The sequence below is a fragment of the Nelusetta ayraudi genome, unplaced genomic scaffold (assembly GCF_046127955.1).
Source record: "Nelusetta ayraudi isolate G7.1 ecotype Tasmania unplaced genomic scaffold, CSIRO-AGI_Nayr_v1 ptg000094l, whole genome shotgun sequence".
NCBI lineage: Eukaryota > Metazoa > Chordata > Actinopteri > Tetraodontiformes > Monacanthidae > Nelusetta > Nelusetta ayraudi.
Window position 1 is genome coordinate 1,459,592 of NW_027466144.1, and position 18,283 is coordinate 1,477,874.

The 18,283-nt window shown below is 47.2% G+C and overlaps 2 protein-coding genes across 11 annotated transcripts in view; one reads left to right on the forward strand and one right to left on the reverse strand.

The window, feature by feature from the left end:
- The window catches only part of rbis (ribosomal biogenesis factor), a 123,322-nt gene that overhangs the window by 75,988 nt on the left and 29,051 nt on the right, over nucleotides 1–18,283 (reverse strand). The gene's annotated exons all lie outside the window — the stretch shown is intronic.
- ralyl (RALY RNA binding protein like) overlaps nucleotides 1–18,283 on the forward strand; it is a 96,815-nt gene that overhangs the window by 60,650 nt on the left and 17,882 nt on the right. For 8 of the 9 annotated variants that reach the window (XM_076047709.1, XM_076047710.1, XM_076047713.1 and 5 more), the window contains one exon: nucleotides 7,996–8,269. In XM_076047709.1, coding sequence (XP_075903824.1) covers nucleotides 7,996–8,269 — 274 coding nt within the window. Of the gene's footprint in view, nucleotides 1–1,319; nucleotides 1,590–7,995; nucleotides 8,270–18,283 lie in introns of all 9 variants that reach the window. The other variant, XM_076047718.1, reaches the window with a different exon arrangement.

Sequence of the window (18,283 nt, forward strand, 5' to 3'; positions counted from 1 at the left end):
GATCCTCCAGGGTTCCCTGGAGACCAAACTAGAAACTTCCAAAAAAAAAACAAAGCAAAAAAACAACTTGTTTCTCCCCATAGAAAGACTTGATAGCAGTAATTACCACCAGCTTCTATTGAGTTTTTACCGCAGGCCTGAGCCTCGGTGAAGGGCTTGTCTTCTGTTAGGTGCTCGTCTTCATCCTCAATATATCACACAGCGACACTATTCATTAAATGTTACGGCTGCCGGCAAATATTGAGACTTCCTTAATTCTGCTTTAAGGTTTTACGGCACGTTACCATGTAATTAAGGGGGAGTGGGATGAGGGTGGGCTGTGTGACGGTGTGTCTGCTTACAGGCAGGAGGAAGAGGGCGGGAGTCAGGGTTTTTTTAAGCCTGGGAATGAAACAAAGCTGCGGAACACCTGCCGCCTTCCTCGGCGAGGCTTTGTCGCCGCTGTTGTGTCTGCAGCAGCTGCTTTGTTCTGCGTGACACACACACCTCGGATTTAAATTTAAATACACCCCGAGCGTGAAGATGAGCCGTGTTTTCCCGCCGTGACTCCGTTGAGACCCTTGACATATTGGGGATTCTTTAAGCGCCATGCGCAACAAGAGCCTCTTTGACCACGAGGACACTCTGATGTGTACATTTTATTTTCAGTCGGCGAAAAAGGATCAGTTCGCGCGTAACGTCTGGCACGGCCTTCTTTTCCTTTGGCATCATGCTCAATTGTGTTTCCCATTGATTATTCTTGGGTCACCATGTAAAGTGGCTCCATAATCATAACAGCACTTTTATTAGGCTCAGACAACATCTCTTCATTAAAAAGAGGAGCAAAGTGTTGCACTAAAGGTTTTTAGTCCCCAGACAGCTTTAGCAAGAGCGCGTTAAAGCGTCAGATGCCTAATGTGAAATTAAATCAGGAAGTGTTGGGACTGCCATGCCCAGCATGCACAGTCTGAACTGGTGCCTTTCAACCACCGACAGCAACATCAGATCCTCAGTCAAATGTAGTTACACCAGTTGTTTGATTGTTCATGGAAAACATATTTCTGTCAGCTGGTGGGACGTTGCAGGCGGGCAGGTAAGAGGAGGTCCTTTGTTCTAATATTCTCGTTGTTTGCTTTCTCTTAAAAATCTTTAAACTGCAACAAAATGCGAGTGAACCTCTCGGTCCAAAGGGGAAGACGCGCGTCAATATTTTTGAGCTCGAGTCTCCATCCACTGGAAATCAATTCCACCACAGCTCGGCGCTCTGCATGCAACACTCGGCAGCAGATGGGTATTTCATACATTTTTCTTTTTATTTCTCTTCCCGCTGACTCTATTAGTGACGGGATGCAGCGAATGGCCTGGAAATCGATGGGAAACAAGTTGCTTTCTCCTCCTTCTTCTCCTGCTTGCGTCACTTAAAAACATCCACTGAGCCGCGTCCGCAGTTCGGAGGTGAGCGGCAGTGTGGAAGCAATGTTTTGCAGAACTTGGGGCACATTGTGTCATTAATCGCTGTGTCCTGCTGAACCTTCTGAAAACCAGAACAGCCTGAAGAGGAGACTTTTTCATGCAAAACCGCTTCAACAGCTCTAAAAACAACCAAACAAGTGAGTTTTATTATTTTTTCCACTTCCAACATAAATCCCATTTCAGTTAAGACCACTGATGAAACAAGTAGGGAAAAGCATGAAAATGCCAGAACTTTAGTTCCTGTTGGATATTTCAGACACCTGCAATTCCATTTTCAATTACATAAATCCTCAAGGTCAACAATAATTCTGCTTTTTGCCTTTAAGTCTGATACCAACATTTGACTGGCGGTAGCCGTAGCTGCAGACACAACCATGACAACAACAACAGCAACAACAACAGACTGTGTCTCAATTAGCTCTGGTTTTTATCTCCTCCTGCTCTCTCTCTCTCTCTCTCTCTCTCTCTCTTCCTCTCTCTCTCCCCCCCCCACACACCTCGCCCGAGATGACAGGGATGTTTGTACCTGCCGTGCTATCGGTGCAATCCTTGGCGCGACTTTAGAGATTACTCGCCGAGGCGTGAAGAAGCTTTTGAAGTTGACGGGGGAATTCTTTGAAGTTTGCGGTGCGTTTTTTTTTTTCCATTCTCCCCGTTTTTTTTCAATTCTTGTCTGATGGATGCTGCTTCTCCCTGTGAGAGTTTAGCCGGGCGCTGTGTGCGTGCCTGCTATCATGCAGGGAGATTTGCATCATCGATTGTTTATCAGGTGATGTTTCAAACCGATGCCTGAGGGGGAAAAAAGTCCTGTCAGATAGACGTGACAGTGCATTGTGATGTCATCGATCTCCTTCTCTGGCATGTCTGATTTAGGGCTTAAATCTTCACGTCGGCACATCATGTTATTGTTGTTGTAAATTGCTGAATAATAAAATCACACTCCGGCCGCTACATGCTCATCTGTCCCTGTAGTGCAGAACTGAGCGCTGAGGGTGGTGCTCGTTGTTCACATTCCGCAAGAAATCCGAGAAGAGGAACACTCGAATTATGGCGGAATAGACAGAAGACAGAAGAAAAAATAATAAAAATAATACCAACAATCGATTAGTCGACAATAAACATAATTGTTAGTTGCAGCCTTAGTCTGATTTTATTGTGTGTTTCTGAAGAGATGACGACCCTGTTTAGTCCCATCGTCCAACACTAATATTTTACGTCTTTAATGTGGGATGCTATTAAAAAAAAATATATATATATATATATATATATATATATATATATATATATATATATATACACATGTATATATATAGTGTGCTTTCCATTCATTTTACACTTGGCAGGCAGAGTGATTAGAAATGATAATAAAAAAAAACTAAGAGCAAAGTAGGGAATTCTGAATCCTCGCCTCCTGCGTCCAAATGTTCTTGGCCAGCCCTGCTCGTCTGCTTCCCCTTTGGCTGCTTCACCTGTGTGTGAAATTAACAATATACCTGTGACTTAATTGGATGTGTTGCACAGCTCAGTTTCCTGGTTGGGGGAAGAAAAAAAGAACGAAAGAAAAGCAGCAAAGCTTTGTGTCCCGGTGCTTTCAAGCTCACAACCAATTGCTGACATCATGCAGGGTGAGCGAGGGTGAGGTCATAGGTCACAGACAAGACTGCAGAAAGGTCATCCAGCCCCTGTGTCCTGGTGCAGTGCCAAAAATAAACGCAACCCACAGACTCGGAGACAGAGAGCACCGTCATAAATGACGTTTGCGGCCTTGGAAAGAACAGGGTAGAACAGGGTATAATTTGAAGAATGAGCTTTTTATGACGACGATGTAATATTCCCCTTTTTTTTTTTTGGCAAGAGAACAAGAAAAACGCTTCTTGTGAGCTTATTTCATTTCAGCTCATTTAAATTCCGCTGAGCTTTTTGCCATGCCTTTGAAGCAAAAGATGGGGGCGGGGGGGAGGTGGGTGCAAAAAAAAAAAGAGGGAAAGAAATACATCTCGTCCTTTTTTTTTTTACAATTCACGCTGCCGCGCGCAGCCGGCCTCACAGGGGCCGCCTGTGAATAAGAAACACACTGCTGCAAACTGTTGACGGCGGGTGACAAGCATAAACTGAGCCTGTGCTGATCGGCTGCAGGCTGGAGCTTGCGTCAAACCCCTCCGACGTCTTCACCATCCTGCGGAGCAGAACACCCGATATTAGAGGTGTTGCCGTTACTGGGAATGCCAGTGATGACGCATTGACATTTGATTAGGGGAGTAACCACCGAAATAAGGCACACTGCTGCTTTATTTGACTTATTTGTGTTGCTAAAATCAAGACGTGGAAAGTGAAATTTGCTGGATTCAGGTGCGACTCGAAGGAGGCGGGGCCCCACTGGTCACGTGACACTGATTCAGGAAGTCTATTCACCTCGTGTTCTTCTGCCATGTTCTTTTGGCCATTCGCGCCGGTTGTACGATACAGCAGAAGAAGATACCTTTATCAGTCCTGGTGGAGAAATTGCACCGACTTACTTATGCTACATGACCTGGATTGCATGTGAGCACACTGACAGACGGCGACGCATTTTTGCACTCCACTCTGCATTCCCACTCATTTACTTCTGAGAGAAAATCATTTGCATTCCGAATATTCAACTCGCATCAAGTGCGATGCATCGCTATAGCAACCAGCACAACACGGAGCACTTTAGATTGTGACCTTGATTGTATTGTTATTCTCTTCTCTCGCCCCCGAATGGACTTAGATGAGGAGTTGCAGCAGTTTTCTATCAACTGTCCAGATGTCTCTACGTTGATTTAATCCCTAAAAGCCATATGCTATAAAAAATTTAGACTGTTTTCCCTCACAAACAGATGTTGTTTGTCTGTGCGCCCACTTTTTATTTTTAATATCCTATTGCAGCTGTGGACTGGAGAGGAAGCTTCCAGTACAATCGGGTTGGGTTGGCTCAGCGCTGGAAAGCACCCTGACGCAAACCTCCATGATCAGAGTGCATTAAGAGCGGACGGAGGCTGATGTGCTCTGAGCGCGACGGCTTCCTGCGTCTGATCAGATCAGTTTCCACTCCGCTCACCTGTTTCCAACCATTGCGGCGCCTCTCTGCCGTTTCCCCCGTGCATGTTAAATTGCACGCTTCCCTGCGATGGAATGAGGAAGTATCATCATGAGTATTTGAGCTCATCGCAGCTTTGTGCTCAGCTCAATGACAGATGATGAATTACCTGTACAAACAAAGGGCTGAAACCTGCAAAACTGCATCTTGGTGCTAAAAATTAGGAGGGTTTTTTGTTTATGCAAATAATTCAATTCCACTAAAGAAGTGACCAGTGAGGATATGCATCTCATTTGTTGTGGTTTCTCACCTCATCTTTTTTGCCTCTTCTTCGCTTCCGCTGTCTGCTCGTCGAGTCGATTTCAAGCTCAGCACTTTGTGCTCGACTCAGGAAGCAGCTGACGGCTAGAAACGGATTGAAAAATGGGATCGGTGGCAGGAGGAGTAGACTCCACTCATTTGAGTGGCAGGTGAAAACACGCTCTGTTCTGGCACTTCGTCGCGTTGGAAGCCATTGTTCCCCGTCCTCAATAGCCCAACATTTACAAGTAAATATATTTATAGCCGCTCTGCGACAGTAGAACTTGCTCTGCCGTGTCCAATACAAATGGCGACGACTCGCTAACAGGGAGCCTTTTATGGTGGCTGGCGGCAGCCCTTGGCTGCCGTGGCGGACACGGTCGCCGAGACCAGATATAAACGGTCGGAACGCGCAAGGCAATTACTCCCATCGCTGTTCTGTTCCGCCGAGCAGCTTCTCCAGCAACAATCAGAGTCGGCCGGTGGTCGAGTGTGTCGGAAATCACAGAAGGAATCATTTCAATTCTATTCACGCCCCCCTCCCCTTCCCCACCAACCCCTGAGCCCCCATTTCCTTTGTGGAAAAATGTCTGTAAAGCAGAGCGGGTGGCCAGGTGTTGACAGCAGCTCTACAACATGGAGTAAGGTGCACCTCCATAAAATGGCAGCCTTTTGTACCATTTAAAAAAAAAAAAAAATCTCACAGCACTGCTGTCGTCACCACAGCTATTGTGCTTTTTTTTCTATCTCAGTTGATTTTTAACCTTCATGTCCTTGTCATTTGCATAGGACTGCGGTTCTCTTTTATACATTAAACAAGGTGTGGAAGCGAAGCAGTGCCGACATTTTCTTTCTGTGTTTTTTTAGTCCTTCCTCTCCGTTTTGTCCATGACATTTGTTTTCTTTTTTCGAAATGTGACACCGTTTTTTTTTTTTTTTTTAAATCGGAAATGACAGTCTCTGTTTGAAAGAGAGAAATCGGCGGTGAGCGTCTGTCTGCCTTTGATGCATTTCTGCAGAAAGGTTAGAATCTCAATATCACTTTGAAAAGTTTTCCACAGAGCAGCTTGACTTCCACTAAGTTTAAAGCATCTCCAGCAATAATCCAATCGGGATGCGTCAGTGTCATGTGACCAATGGGGCGCAATGTGATTGGCTTGATGTGGGATCGTTGGCTTTTCTTTGGGTTGTCCTGGATGTTTCATCTCTTCTCTTAAGAAAAAAGTCAAATGACCAGTTTTGCTCTCCAACCAAACTCCTGTGGCTCGGAGACACAGTTGGATTCAGCAAAGCTTGGTGTCATTGTGCCGTCGTCTGCGGCTGCCGAATGAAATCGTGCGAGGGATCATTTTGATGTCATGTTGATTTGTTGAATTGCAAAAAATAGCAGTGATAACCTCACCTGGGTTTAAAGGTCACAAGCTTGTCATTGCAGCTCTCATTTGATCTTTCATCTTTGCTCACATTAACGCTGCGCGTGCACTGCTGATGAACGTCAGGTCAGGGCCGGCTGAGAGAGAGACGGCGAGTGGCTCACTGCGGACGCCCACGCACGTTCAGAACTCACAGGAGGAGCAGCAGCAGCACACAAGCGCCGCGCTGAACAGCCAGTGCTGCGCTGTGAGTGATGTCATGCTCCAAATTGTGCTGACAGGTGGAATAATATGTGCGCATCCGAGAAGGAACAGCTGAGTGTGGGGGAACAATTGCGCTCTCGGGTGTGACGGAGGTCTGAACGTGCGCTGCGCACATGAGCCGCTTGTTTGCTGCATGACACTCGGGTGTCAATACTGGAGTATCAGATACTCACAATACCAGACGTGCCCGTTTTTAGGTTTGATTATCATGATGAAGTATTCCAGCACGCTTGTCATTTAACGTGTTCTTGCATCCACAATGGGAAACTTGATGATGAAACGTAGCCATCTCTCATTTTCTCTCTGAAGCCTGTCGTTCCTAATCAAGATGCCTCGCTGTGGCGTCATAAGTTCCATTAAAGCTCTTCACAGCAACATTCCAGGCTTTTGAGATTTAAGAAAAAAAAAAAAAACTCCTGTGCCCCAACAAAGACACATTCCAGCAGATTCAGCGTCCCCTCGCTCACTAGCGTTATTAAGTGAGCACTTAATCCATTAATCAACATCAGCCGTCCTTAAAATGAACAGGTGTTCCCCACCACGTGTCAGTGACAGAGCCCCAGACGTGGCGGGTAATAAAAATTTGGCGATATACTTTTGACAGTGTTCAGCAGACAGAGATAAAAACCCTTTGGAATGCCAACTGCAACAAAACCTTTTAGCCGTGGAAAAAATCACGAAATGAAGTGTGTGGTGGCTTAAAGAGTTACTTTTTTTAATGTCCACATTTCAGCACAACGTGCACCGCAAGTCGGTGTTGCAGGTGAAAAGATGAAGAGTGCATCCTTTCCGTGGGAGATCTGAATCCTCTGATTGGGCGGCAAACTGCTTTGTCAGGGGAAAAATTGAAAAAGGGGGCAGCGTGGAGGTTATGAAGAGAAAATAATTTCCCCTGTGGTCTACGAATGTCTTATTTGCACTGATTTGATTTCAGAATCACTTGAAATGAAAACCACAATAGTACATTTATTGATGATTCTTGCCCCACTCAGCCGTCCTCTGTCCTCACTGGTCCAAGAATCTGGTGCTGATGAGACAATGATTCACTTACCTTCAGCTGAGTGGGCCGGAACCTTCATCAAGAAAAGCTTTTGTCAGTAATTATGTTTCAGAGCTCAACTGGTTTACGCTGCCTTTTTAAAATGACGGCCTAATAATGATTCAAAGTCATTTGACAGTCAAATTGAGGCTTTAAAAGGTCAGAGTGGAATAATACAAAGAAAAATAACGATCTTGGTTGGTGCCTCAAGATTTTATTTTATTATATATATTGTATATTTTTTACATTTCTAGTCCCTTGTTCAAGGTTGACTCAGATGGAGAGTGAGCAATTTTCTAAGAAAAAAAAAGTTTACATAACATGACAAGCATAGTAATAAAATAGGTAAGTGGCCAAGATTAAAAGAGGCTGCAGATCCTGAACATCCTGTAAATCCGGTTCACTGATTGGGTGTCACTACATTCTTACATTCATTCCCAAACACCAGGGCTCGTCATTTGTCCATCCTATTCGTAAAGCCGTGTCCTCCATGTCTGTGTGTCTCCCAGGAGGGCACCTGGAGGAGGATGACTGGTAAAACCCAGACCAGCAACGTGACCAACAAGAATGATCCGCGCTCGCTCAACTCCAGGGTCTTTATCGGCAACCTCAACACAGCCATCGTCAAGAAGACGGACATAGAGGTCATATTCGCCAAGTACGGCAAGATAGTGGGCTGCTCCGTGCACAAGGGCTACGCCTTTGTACAGTATTTGAACGAGAGGAACGCCAGAGCGGCCGTGGCGGGAGAAAACGCCAGAATCATCGCTGGACAGCCTCTTGGTGAGTTCCTCTCCCTTTTTCTCCTTTTGTTTCTTTTTTTTTTTTGTCTTTGTGGGACTTCTTTTGCTTTGCTGGCAACGCAGATGTTACCATCAACTCGTCCAAGGGCAGCAGGATATACAGCCTTCCCTGATCTGTTGGGTGGAAACTAAAAAAACTTTCTCCTGAAAGTCAGAATCTATATTAAAGCCAATTCTTTTGCCGGAGGAATGTGTTGCCTCTCTCGGGGACACATAATGCCTCGGGCATCTCTCAGACTTTCAGTTAAGAACCTCCCCAGGCTCCCCGAAGCGTAAGTGTCTTTGTTTGTTGTCATGCTGTTTTGAAGACAATCCCCGCTAAAAACCACAGCGTGATCTACTGCCGCAGTTTGATTTGTTTTTTGTTTTTTGTTTTGCCAGCAAGAAGTCAGATAAAGTGTGTCAAAGTTCTTGAGATGCTCCCCTTGACGAGGACGTTACGCAGTAGCGTACACGCTGCTGCGGTCTCTGCGCAGTTTGTGTGATTTGTGTTTTGTTTTTTTCCTCTGCAGCGGCACTATTTAGAGAATAATTGCAAAATGAAATTCAGTTTCTTTTTGTTTCTGACATTTATTTTTTTCACTTGCTTAAAAGGATTTTGGCTCGGCATGAAAGGAAATGTGTCCAGAGACTTGTTAAAGATGTTTGTACATTCAGCTAAGGCTAAGGGGATATTTTCCCTCCACTGTGATTCCAGGAGGTGTTTTTGTGGACACGTGTTTACTGCCTCTTGTCCTCAGGCTGCAAGATGATCCCTCTGACTGCTCACACGCTTTCCTCCTTCATTAAAAGCTATCCTCGGGTCACTTGGGTCGGATGTGACAGCGGGAGAAAAAAAAATGAAATTCGGTTCAATATGATGAGCAAGCCAAACAACAATGAGTTAGGACGATGCGGGGCCTTGTTATTATGGGGTTGTTGTGCGTCTTCATTACGAAGAGGTCGTGTTCGTGCTGCTCTGTTTTTCTACATTTGCTCAATTAAATAAAAAACCTCATTAACAGTTTGTCATGACGCTCACAGGATCCTTTAAGATCAATTGGCTTCCGGACCAACGCTTCTTCTCATCTTTTTAATGGTGCCTGTTTATTAAGGTCTCATGATAATGAATATGTTTTTACTCCTAGATTTTTTTTCTGTGGCTGCACAGTGTGCAGAGTCTCGCACTGTGTCGTCGCTGCTACTCTTTATCTTTAGCTCTGGATTTAGCTTTCCAATCTGGTGAAAGAGCAGAAACGCATCAGCTATTGAGAAGCAACCCTGGGAGAAGAAACATTTTACCGCATTCTCATAAGCAGCGTTTGGTAATTGATTTGTTGGCTTGTTTGTTTTGTTTGAGTTTTTCTCTCTCCTTGTGTGCGATGGCTTCCGTGCTGGTTGAGTGGGAAAACATAATCAAACGTATATTTTCATGGCCTGCGAGCGGCACCGACCTGGCAGGAAAAACTAATTTCACCTTGACGGTTATCTGTCAGCGGTCACGTGACCGTCACACAACTGCGAGGTGCACCTTTTAATTGACAATTACGGAGACTCTCGCTCTCGAGCCCCTTATTATATCGATTCTTATTATATTAACGCGGCAGCAGAATGAATCAGGAGCATAATGACGTGGAAGGAAGAAATGACCTCTGCAGAATGATCCGTCTCCCCATTTGAAAATGTTTCACCGCCGTCATCAGACGCGAGTTGATTGCACCCAAAGCCACAAACGGCAGTGTCGGCAACTGATTGAGTTGAATTCAGGTGAATTTCATTTGCGCCACATGACAGCAGAGTTTGTCTCGGGTTCCGGTTGGCAGCACTTGTGAGATCCGTGAGGAGGGCCTGCAGCTCCAGACGGGAGGAGATGCAGAGATGTCAGAGCAGTCAAAAACACCAAAGTAGTGAGAGGCAACAAAGGGATAAAGTGTTAAAGATAAAATAATAAAGAGCAGCAGGCTGAGCTGGCTGCCTCCGCTGCACCTAACGATGAGCTTTATCAAAGAGGAAGGCTTCTGAACCCAGCTGGCTCCACTGGAGAGGAGCGAGCGAAAGATCTGCCTCCACTTCTCCTTGAGGAAGCATAAGTGGCCCCGATTCCTGGCATCTTGGCGCTCCGGTTGCAGGTGTATTGATTATAATTTGCTGCCCATGTTCCATCACATCACACACAGCCGTGCTTTCTGGGATTCCTGCACGGTAATCACACCTGCGGCACCGTTGACTAGAGTCCATCGCTCTTTGAACACATGAGCAATGACACAGCTGGACGCACCTCCCTTTTTTTTCCGTCCCCTTTCGCCTCCAGAGCCGTGAACTCGGCAGCCATGAGAAAATAGCAGCGTGCGCCCACCGAAGTGCGCCGTCCTCATGGAGACGACGCAGAAGCGCAAAAAAGAGCCGCCATATCCTCAGAAGCACTTCACATCAATTCTGACGCCTCAGTCAGCCGGAGCAGGTCGCTGCCGAATCAGCCGCACACAAGCGCCTTCACTCAGAGCAGCTATTAGGGGCAAATCTGTCACTCTGGGAAGGAGGAGAGGACGTGACACATGAACGAGTGAATCAGGCGGGTTGTGGGCGGCACCTGCCTCGGTCTGACATGTGACCACGTGGCCTGATTCCACCTTGCGACGCTGCTTTTGGCAAACAGTCAGGTTCTCTATCATAATAATTCTCGAGTATTTTTTTTGACATGCTGGAGAACAACTCTCCCTGGCAGATTTGGAGATGATTAAGTCAAAATTAGAGCCCCCTGGGAAAGTTTTTCTTCTTTTTTCGTATGACTTTTTATTTTACAGCAAAGTGAAGAAGTGCTGGAAATTGCAAATATTTCCTTGTTCTGCCGTCCAATCGGAATAAATTTCACCCAAAATCACTCATACAAGTCACTGCAGGATGTGGGGCATTCCTCCATGTGACACAGTGACTCATGGGGCATCGCTGATGGTCAAACACAACCAGGAAGTGTCCAGTTCCCAGCCGTGGCTGTACTCCTGTGTGACCAAAAGTTTTTCTTTCAGTCAAACCAAAACTCTGCCGATGCCTGTGCGGGGAGATGCGCTCGGCCGGATGAGTCGCCCCTTCTTGTCTCACCGCTCTTATCTCACAGCGCAGGATGTTTCAACTTGGGCTCCTGATGTTCCGTGACCGTGTTCATCTGCCTGCGGGCGCCGCCTGTGATTGGCAGGTGGCGAGGGCGCCGCTGACGGATAAGGACAGCGGCTGACCGTCGTTAGAAAATTCACATCGAGGGAAAGAGAGAGTATGAAGACTCTGTGCAAACCTGATGGCGGGGGAGAGGAGATGAAGAGAGAGAGAGAGAGAAACAGGGAGGTGAACAGCAAAGCAAGGCCAAGCTAACGACGCCTCTGGAGAGGCCGTCCGCCAGCAAGGCAGCGCCTGATAATCTTCCTTCTGTTGACTCTCATATTGAGTGGCTCGACCCCCCCCCCCTTCCCCCCCATCCCCTCCACCCCGAGGGGGCCCGCGCTCCCTTCCACCTGGAAGTTTCATGGTGAAGGTCCGTCCCATTACAATATTAATGGCGGCGGCCAAGGAGAATGTGTGATGGATCACCGGCGACGCCGCCTCCGAATGGCATTGGCGGGAGGGGCGGCACATAAATAACAAAGTCATTTAGATGCAAAATCCATCGTAAGCGGATTACAAAGGCATCGGGCGCCGCAATCAATCGTCATTTTGGGCCAATGGGTTGCGGCGCCAGGGGCCGAGCGGGGGAGCGCGATGCCCTGAGCTGTGGCGGAGAAGGAGGAGCGCTCGTCACTCGCTGGTCGCGGCTGAAACCTTGGCAGCTATCGACGGTAGAGGCTCAGCGCATTTATTCATGGAGTCGCTGACGTCTTGATTTTCTTTTTTTGGCCGTTTATTTTGTTGGTGACTTTACTTTTGATAATATACCAAACACTCCGTGCATCTCTAAGCTGTCCGCAGGTGCGAGCGAGCATGAGTGCAAGTTGGTTGTGTCTAGTGTTGTAGTCAAGACGCCACCAAACGAGACCAAGACATCATAAAGACTAGAGAGCATCGAGATCGAGACCAGAGCAAGACATTTGGAGTTCGAGACCAAGACGAGACCAAGACTTTATATATCAAAGAAAAATAACAACAAAACAGAAACAAATGACCAGAATCTTTTTTAAATTCAAGTTTGCTTCTGAATCAAACATCTCTTTTCAGCAGGGTATCTTTTCATAATTGAACATTTTGCTGCTTTGCCAACTATTTTAAACCATTTTCAAAAAAACAACTTTGCTTCATAAAATTAAACAACAAATTACCCAGGAATAAGAGGACAGGGTGTCACTCTGGGTGTCACAAACAGAGCGTAAAACGGCAGTCGCTGGATTCTTTTTCATTATTTATCTGTCATAGCGTTGGCTGAGTCTTGACTGGTCTTGATTAAAATGCAGAGTCTGTCCAGACCGAGACAGGGCCGAGTAAAAAGTGGTCTTGAGACCAAAACCAATCTCAAGTACCACAAGACTACTGGTCACATGTCCAGCCTGTGGCCCCGCCTCCACCGTTGAGACTGCAGCGCCTCAACCCCTGAGTGCAGGATGATAAACCCTGATGTAAAACAGAGGACTGGATGTATTTACTGGATATATTTACTTGTAAAAACCCAGTGGACTGGCTTGAAGTTGCTGCAGTACACGGCCTGTTTGGTTGCCGTCATGTCTTTCTGTCCCTGCTTGTGCGGAACGGTGCCCAGAGGTGTGTCCCCGATTGCTTTCTGTTCCAACCTGCAGTGTATCCGGACTCTACGTGGGATTTATGAACCTTGCTGAAAAGCAATCCCTTGCTGGCTTTAATCCAGGAAACATTTTTAAGCTGCGTCTTGCTCATCCGTGTTTGTTGCGACTCGCGTGCTGCTGCTTCCCACACGCAGCGCCGCAATCCTCCCCACCGGTGTTGTTTATCCTGCTGCGTTACCGCTCTGTAGATATATTCTTTTTTTTATCATCCTCCCCGCAAAAAAAAAAAATCAATGGCGAATTACAAGAGGGACTTAATTCAATTCATCCCACGATTTGCACCGCTGCTTGCTTTAAAAAAAAAACAAAAAAAACTACAATTCTGCATTATCAAACGCACAGCCGTCTTCGCAGCTGCGGTGCCAGAACTTTATGCGCAGCGTTACATCACATAAAAGACAAAGAAGCAAAAAGACACCTGTCTGAAAATGTTTTTGCCGACTTCTCTTTGATATTGTGCAACTCACAGAGGGGAGCTGCAAAATAAATAAATACAATGCAAACTTAAATCACCGGCTTCATATGATGCCGAAAACAAAAACAAAAAAACAGGAGTGTGTGGAGGCTTTTTTTTTTTTTTTTGCCTCTCTTTAATGTCTCACCAAGCTGGTCCTGCAGCTTCTTCTCCACCTGGCTGCTGTAATTCCCTCCATCACTCAACATTAGTATTCGCAGGCTCGCTTTCCCCCTCCTGAAATTTGCATAGATAATTCCAACTATGTCTACAATAACTGCACAGCTCAGTAACTTTTATTTTCAGAGCCAAGTTCAGAGGCATGAAAAGTCATGAGCGCAGAGGCCTTGTGGGTATTGCAGAATGCAACTTGATGGGCCGATTTTTTTTCCTCCCACCCCCACCCCCCCGATCCGCTCCAGCGAGCCTCGCCAAAACAGACCCCCAAAAGGCTCCTTTTGCGTCTTTCACATTCCTGTGTTGGTTGAATCCGATGGTCGTGAGAGTATCTTCTGTGTCTGTGTGTCTTTCCAGGCGTGCAGATGGAGGATGTTCACACTTGAACGGACAGCGTCCAAACCAGGATGCGCATCCCCTCCCCCCACCCCCGCTCCTTATATTCCCGTTGTATCGCCTCTCGTCCTTGTGGGTGATTAGAATGCACCTTGCCTGGCCATCGGCTTCCTTATTAATCATGCGTCGAGGGGCTCGGCTCGGACGTTTGAATGCACGCTTGGCCTCATCCGGCACTTGACAAAAGCCTCCGTAACGCTAACGGATGCAGAACGGCGCTCGGGCTCCGCTGTGAAACAATAACATCAACGCGAGAGCCGAGCCGGGGATTTGTGTGAGCCGCGATGAATTCAGAGTACAGGTAGGAAGGGGTTTCTCTCTCGTGAAAACAATGTGTGTAAAATTTAAAGGTGTGTGTGTGGGGGTGTTCATTGCACACTCGGTAAGCTTTAATAAAGCCACCCCGGATATGAAGGAAGCACATTTCCTGGGTTGCAGCAGCAGCATCTCTCCCCCACCGTTCCCCACCCCTTCAGTCTCCTTCCCTTCTGAAAACGCTGGAGAAACACCGAAGCCGGGCCTGAGCCACAACGTGGACAAAGTGAGATGGATTAGCGCGAGGATGGTTGGCAGGAGACACTGCAACTGATGCTCTGATTAGGAACCAGTGTTCGGAAAGGTAGTTGAACACTGAGCTGTGCATCAGGAGTCGGCGCGTGTGTGCATGTGCACGCGCAGTGAAAGAGGGCTTGTGCATGTGTGTGTAGCACGTGCTCAAACATTCCATGGACCAAGTCTGATTCCATCTCTGGATTTGGACAGTGTGAACATTCATGAACTATCTAGTGGTGCTGCAGCGTAAAAGTTTTGTTTTCATTAATTTTAACTTAAGATGGGAAATAAACAGAGACCTACAAAGCACTCAGACAGCTACGCTTATAGGGACCGACTCCTCTTCACCCCTCTTCACATCTTTTGCTTGCCCAAGGTAGCCACCTCCACGTGTCAGGCTGCGTTGGGTTCACCTCTAACTGATGCAGGACAACTGAGGCCCTTTGTTCCTGACAAACAGACTGACGGCGGCCAAAACAGATGAACAGCAGGCGCAGCGACTCAGAGGAAGCTAACAGGATTAGCTCGAAGCCTAACAAGGGTCCGGGCCAAGACGTGTTCATAAATATTACATTCAGCTCCGGCCCTGAAGAGATAGGAGGAGAGAGAGGAAGACGAGGGGAAATGCAAGGAAAAGAAAAGCCGGGTAATTGTTCATTGTGCATAATCACAGATGTCCAGGAGAGCCGAGCTTCCAATTTAGTTCATGCTGATGCAGTCTGAGTTTGCACTGGAGGGACCTTCAGCTGAAGGCCGTGTGAATCGTATTGATGGTGATACGCGCACGCACATATAAGTGCAACACTCTCCTAATGTTTAAAATATCAATATAAATGCACCGTATAGTTTTAATCAGCACAGTCTGAGCAGAGAGGAAGATGAAACGACCTCCACCACATTCAAACTGAATGGCGTGCCGGATGAATGTGAGGAGTTTGGCTCATTAACCACCAGAAGGCTTCCAGAGACGCTTTAACCGCCGACAGACCCGCTTACTTCTGAATCATCAGCAGCTGCTGCAAAGCATGAGGAGCGCGGAGCCGGCGTCACCTTAGCGGAGCCGTGGCCTCAGATTGCACTCGGGGAGCCGAGTGCACCCAGGACCATCGCCACCTGCTTTCGAGCCACACGGCTTCACCTGAGTTGGCGATCAACGGGGTCGAGACTCACCGCTGCTCAACCTTTTTACACCAGGTACCGGCCCTGACACTGATCACCGGCTCTTTAGGAGCTCATCACCACTGATTTAACAGCGCCCCCCCCTCCTCTCCTCCCCTCCTTGTGCAGCCTTATTCATCAATGCAAGAACCTCTGCGAACCCTGCGGCCACAGGCGGTTGCAGGTGATAAATGCTGTGGCATCGCACAGGGCAATGGTCGGTGACTTATGATTATTACACATGCGGCGATAATTACTGCCACCCTGCAGGGGCCCACTGAGGACACGGCCTCACGGGATTCTGCAGCGTAGTTAAAAATTGAATAAATAAATAAATAAATGTTGTAGTGTTTAAGAATCAGTGTGACAAGCACACTGTGGAGTTCTGCCCCTAAATAAAGATGAACAGTACAAACAAAACAGCATTAAAAGCAGCCTACAGCCTCACCCTGGGGCGCCTCCTGCTCCGTCAAGTGTTTGTGCTTTTTCTTTTCCTCCGACATGACTTCACTCTCATCCTCCCACTTCGTTGCTCCCTTTCTCTTAACGCTACTCTGCCTCCCGCCCTTCCTCCTCCTTCAAACTCTGAGTCGCCATCGTTTCATTCGTTTGTTGGTTCGTTTGCCAGGCCTTCTCCCGCCAGTTAGCGGCGCCGGGCTAGGGGACTCGTGAGTCACCTCGTTTCGGCTCCGAGCGCTGGATTGTGACTCACGGCCGGAGGGACGGGCACTGGAGCAACTGTCCGGTAGGAAAAAAGGTCACGCTGAGCACGGTGATGGTTAACAACCTCATGTTTATTACAGGCAACACTATACGGTATATCAGCTGCTGCCAGGAGTGACCTCCCTGACACACACACACACACACAGGTCACATGGGTCCGTGGTATTGAGAGCGCTGGTGCATGGCTGAACTGCCCATTTGGTTTTCTCGTACCTCGAGGTTATGTTTTGGGAGGCAGTGGGCTTACTTATTTGTTTGCTTGCACAGTGGAAGGCCACAGATTTGTATTCCTATTCCATGTGCACTTGTGCGTCTTATTAATATTAATACACACGGCAATTTGAGAGAACGTTTTCAGAATGTATGGCTGTATTTTCCAGCAACCCCTCACCACCTCCGTCGGCATCCCTTGTGGAAACAGGTTTGGTCCGGGGGATTTACGGAGGGGATGATTAACTCAGCCTGGGTTGACCTTAGCCCAGGCTGGTCCTTGATTGTTTGCACGTTTAGCAATGATGTGACAAAAAAAACAAAAAAAAAACAGTGTCCTGCTGTCGGAGGAGAGGAAGCAAGACACGCAGCTGTCAGTTTCCATGTCAGAGGAGCAACATTGACAAATGCGGCTTTTATGCACCGGGGGGGAGGGGGGTTTGACTGTTGTCTTCTGTAGATAGCAGCTGGTTTTGAAGTGCATTTGTGACCTTGACAAGAGCCTGTGGCTTGCTCGCACATCAGCCCTGTATCCTTTAACTGGAGAGATTAGAGGCCGTAAACGTGCCTCACCGGTGCTGACTGTATGAAAGCAAGGAGCGCCTGTCGGGGACCGAGGCACTTTGTTACAAAGACGCAAAGAATATCACAGCGTAGATTTAGAGCCAAGGTCCCCAGCCGGGAGCCTGGAGACTTCCAGGGAGTGACGCTGTAAAGTGTATCGCCGCTCCGTCTGTGTGACAGGATTATTAACGAGCCGTGTCTGTATTTATGCACCTCATCTAGCAGGCCAAGATGGGCCACACTCCGTCCCACAGTTCCACTGGCCGCCTTGTCACATGGGATTTCTGGGGAGAGCTCAGACGAGACGTTCACTGTGACGAAAAAAAGAAAGGAAAATTCATTCAAGTCCTCATTTGGTTGGAAACTGCGGGTCAAACCGGCCTCGTCCGTATTGACCCTCATTTTCTCGACGGTCGTTGAGCGCCGCACTGTGGCGCTTCGCTGTCATTGCAAGTAGCGGTGGCGCGAGTGCAGTCGAGCTCAACACATTAACGTCTAGTCCAACACATAGTGGTTTTTGTTATGGTTTATCATTTAAACTCTTCTGACAATAATTGACATGCAGAGTTTGAGGGTGGCCTTCTCAAGCTGGTAAATTAATAGGATTTATGACACAAAAGCCTGGGCAACATGTTGTGTTTTCTTTTTTTCAGCTTACAATCACATTCCAGCCAAAAGCATTTCAGGGACACACAGTCTTTATATAATGTCCTCAGAAATGTGTATCACTGGGAATCAGTGCAAATGTGTCTTTCTTTCCGGAAGAAAGTACGGAGAAGTGTGGAAGACCACGGTGACTGAAGAGGGTTCATGAGGGGAATATTTCTGTGACCTCACAAAAACGTACAGTCTCCGACTTCATTTCCGTAGCAGCGGCTCTTTCTGTTCTCCTCTCCGATGTGACTTATGGCACCACATCCATCAGACGTTGTGTATATGAGGTGGCTTTGTTTGACCCCTGCTACCTGGTGTGGTTTGTTCTGCAGTGCTACAAGAAAAA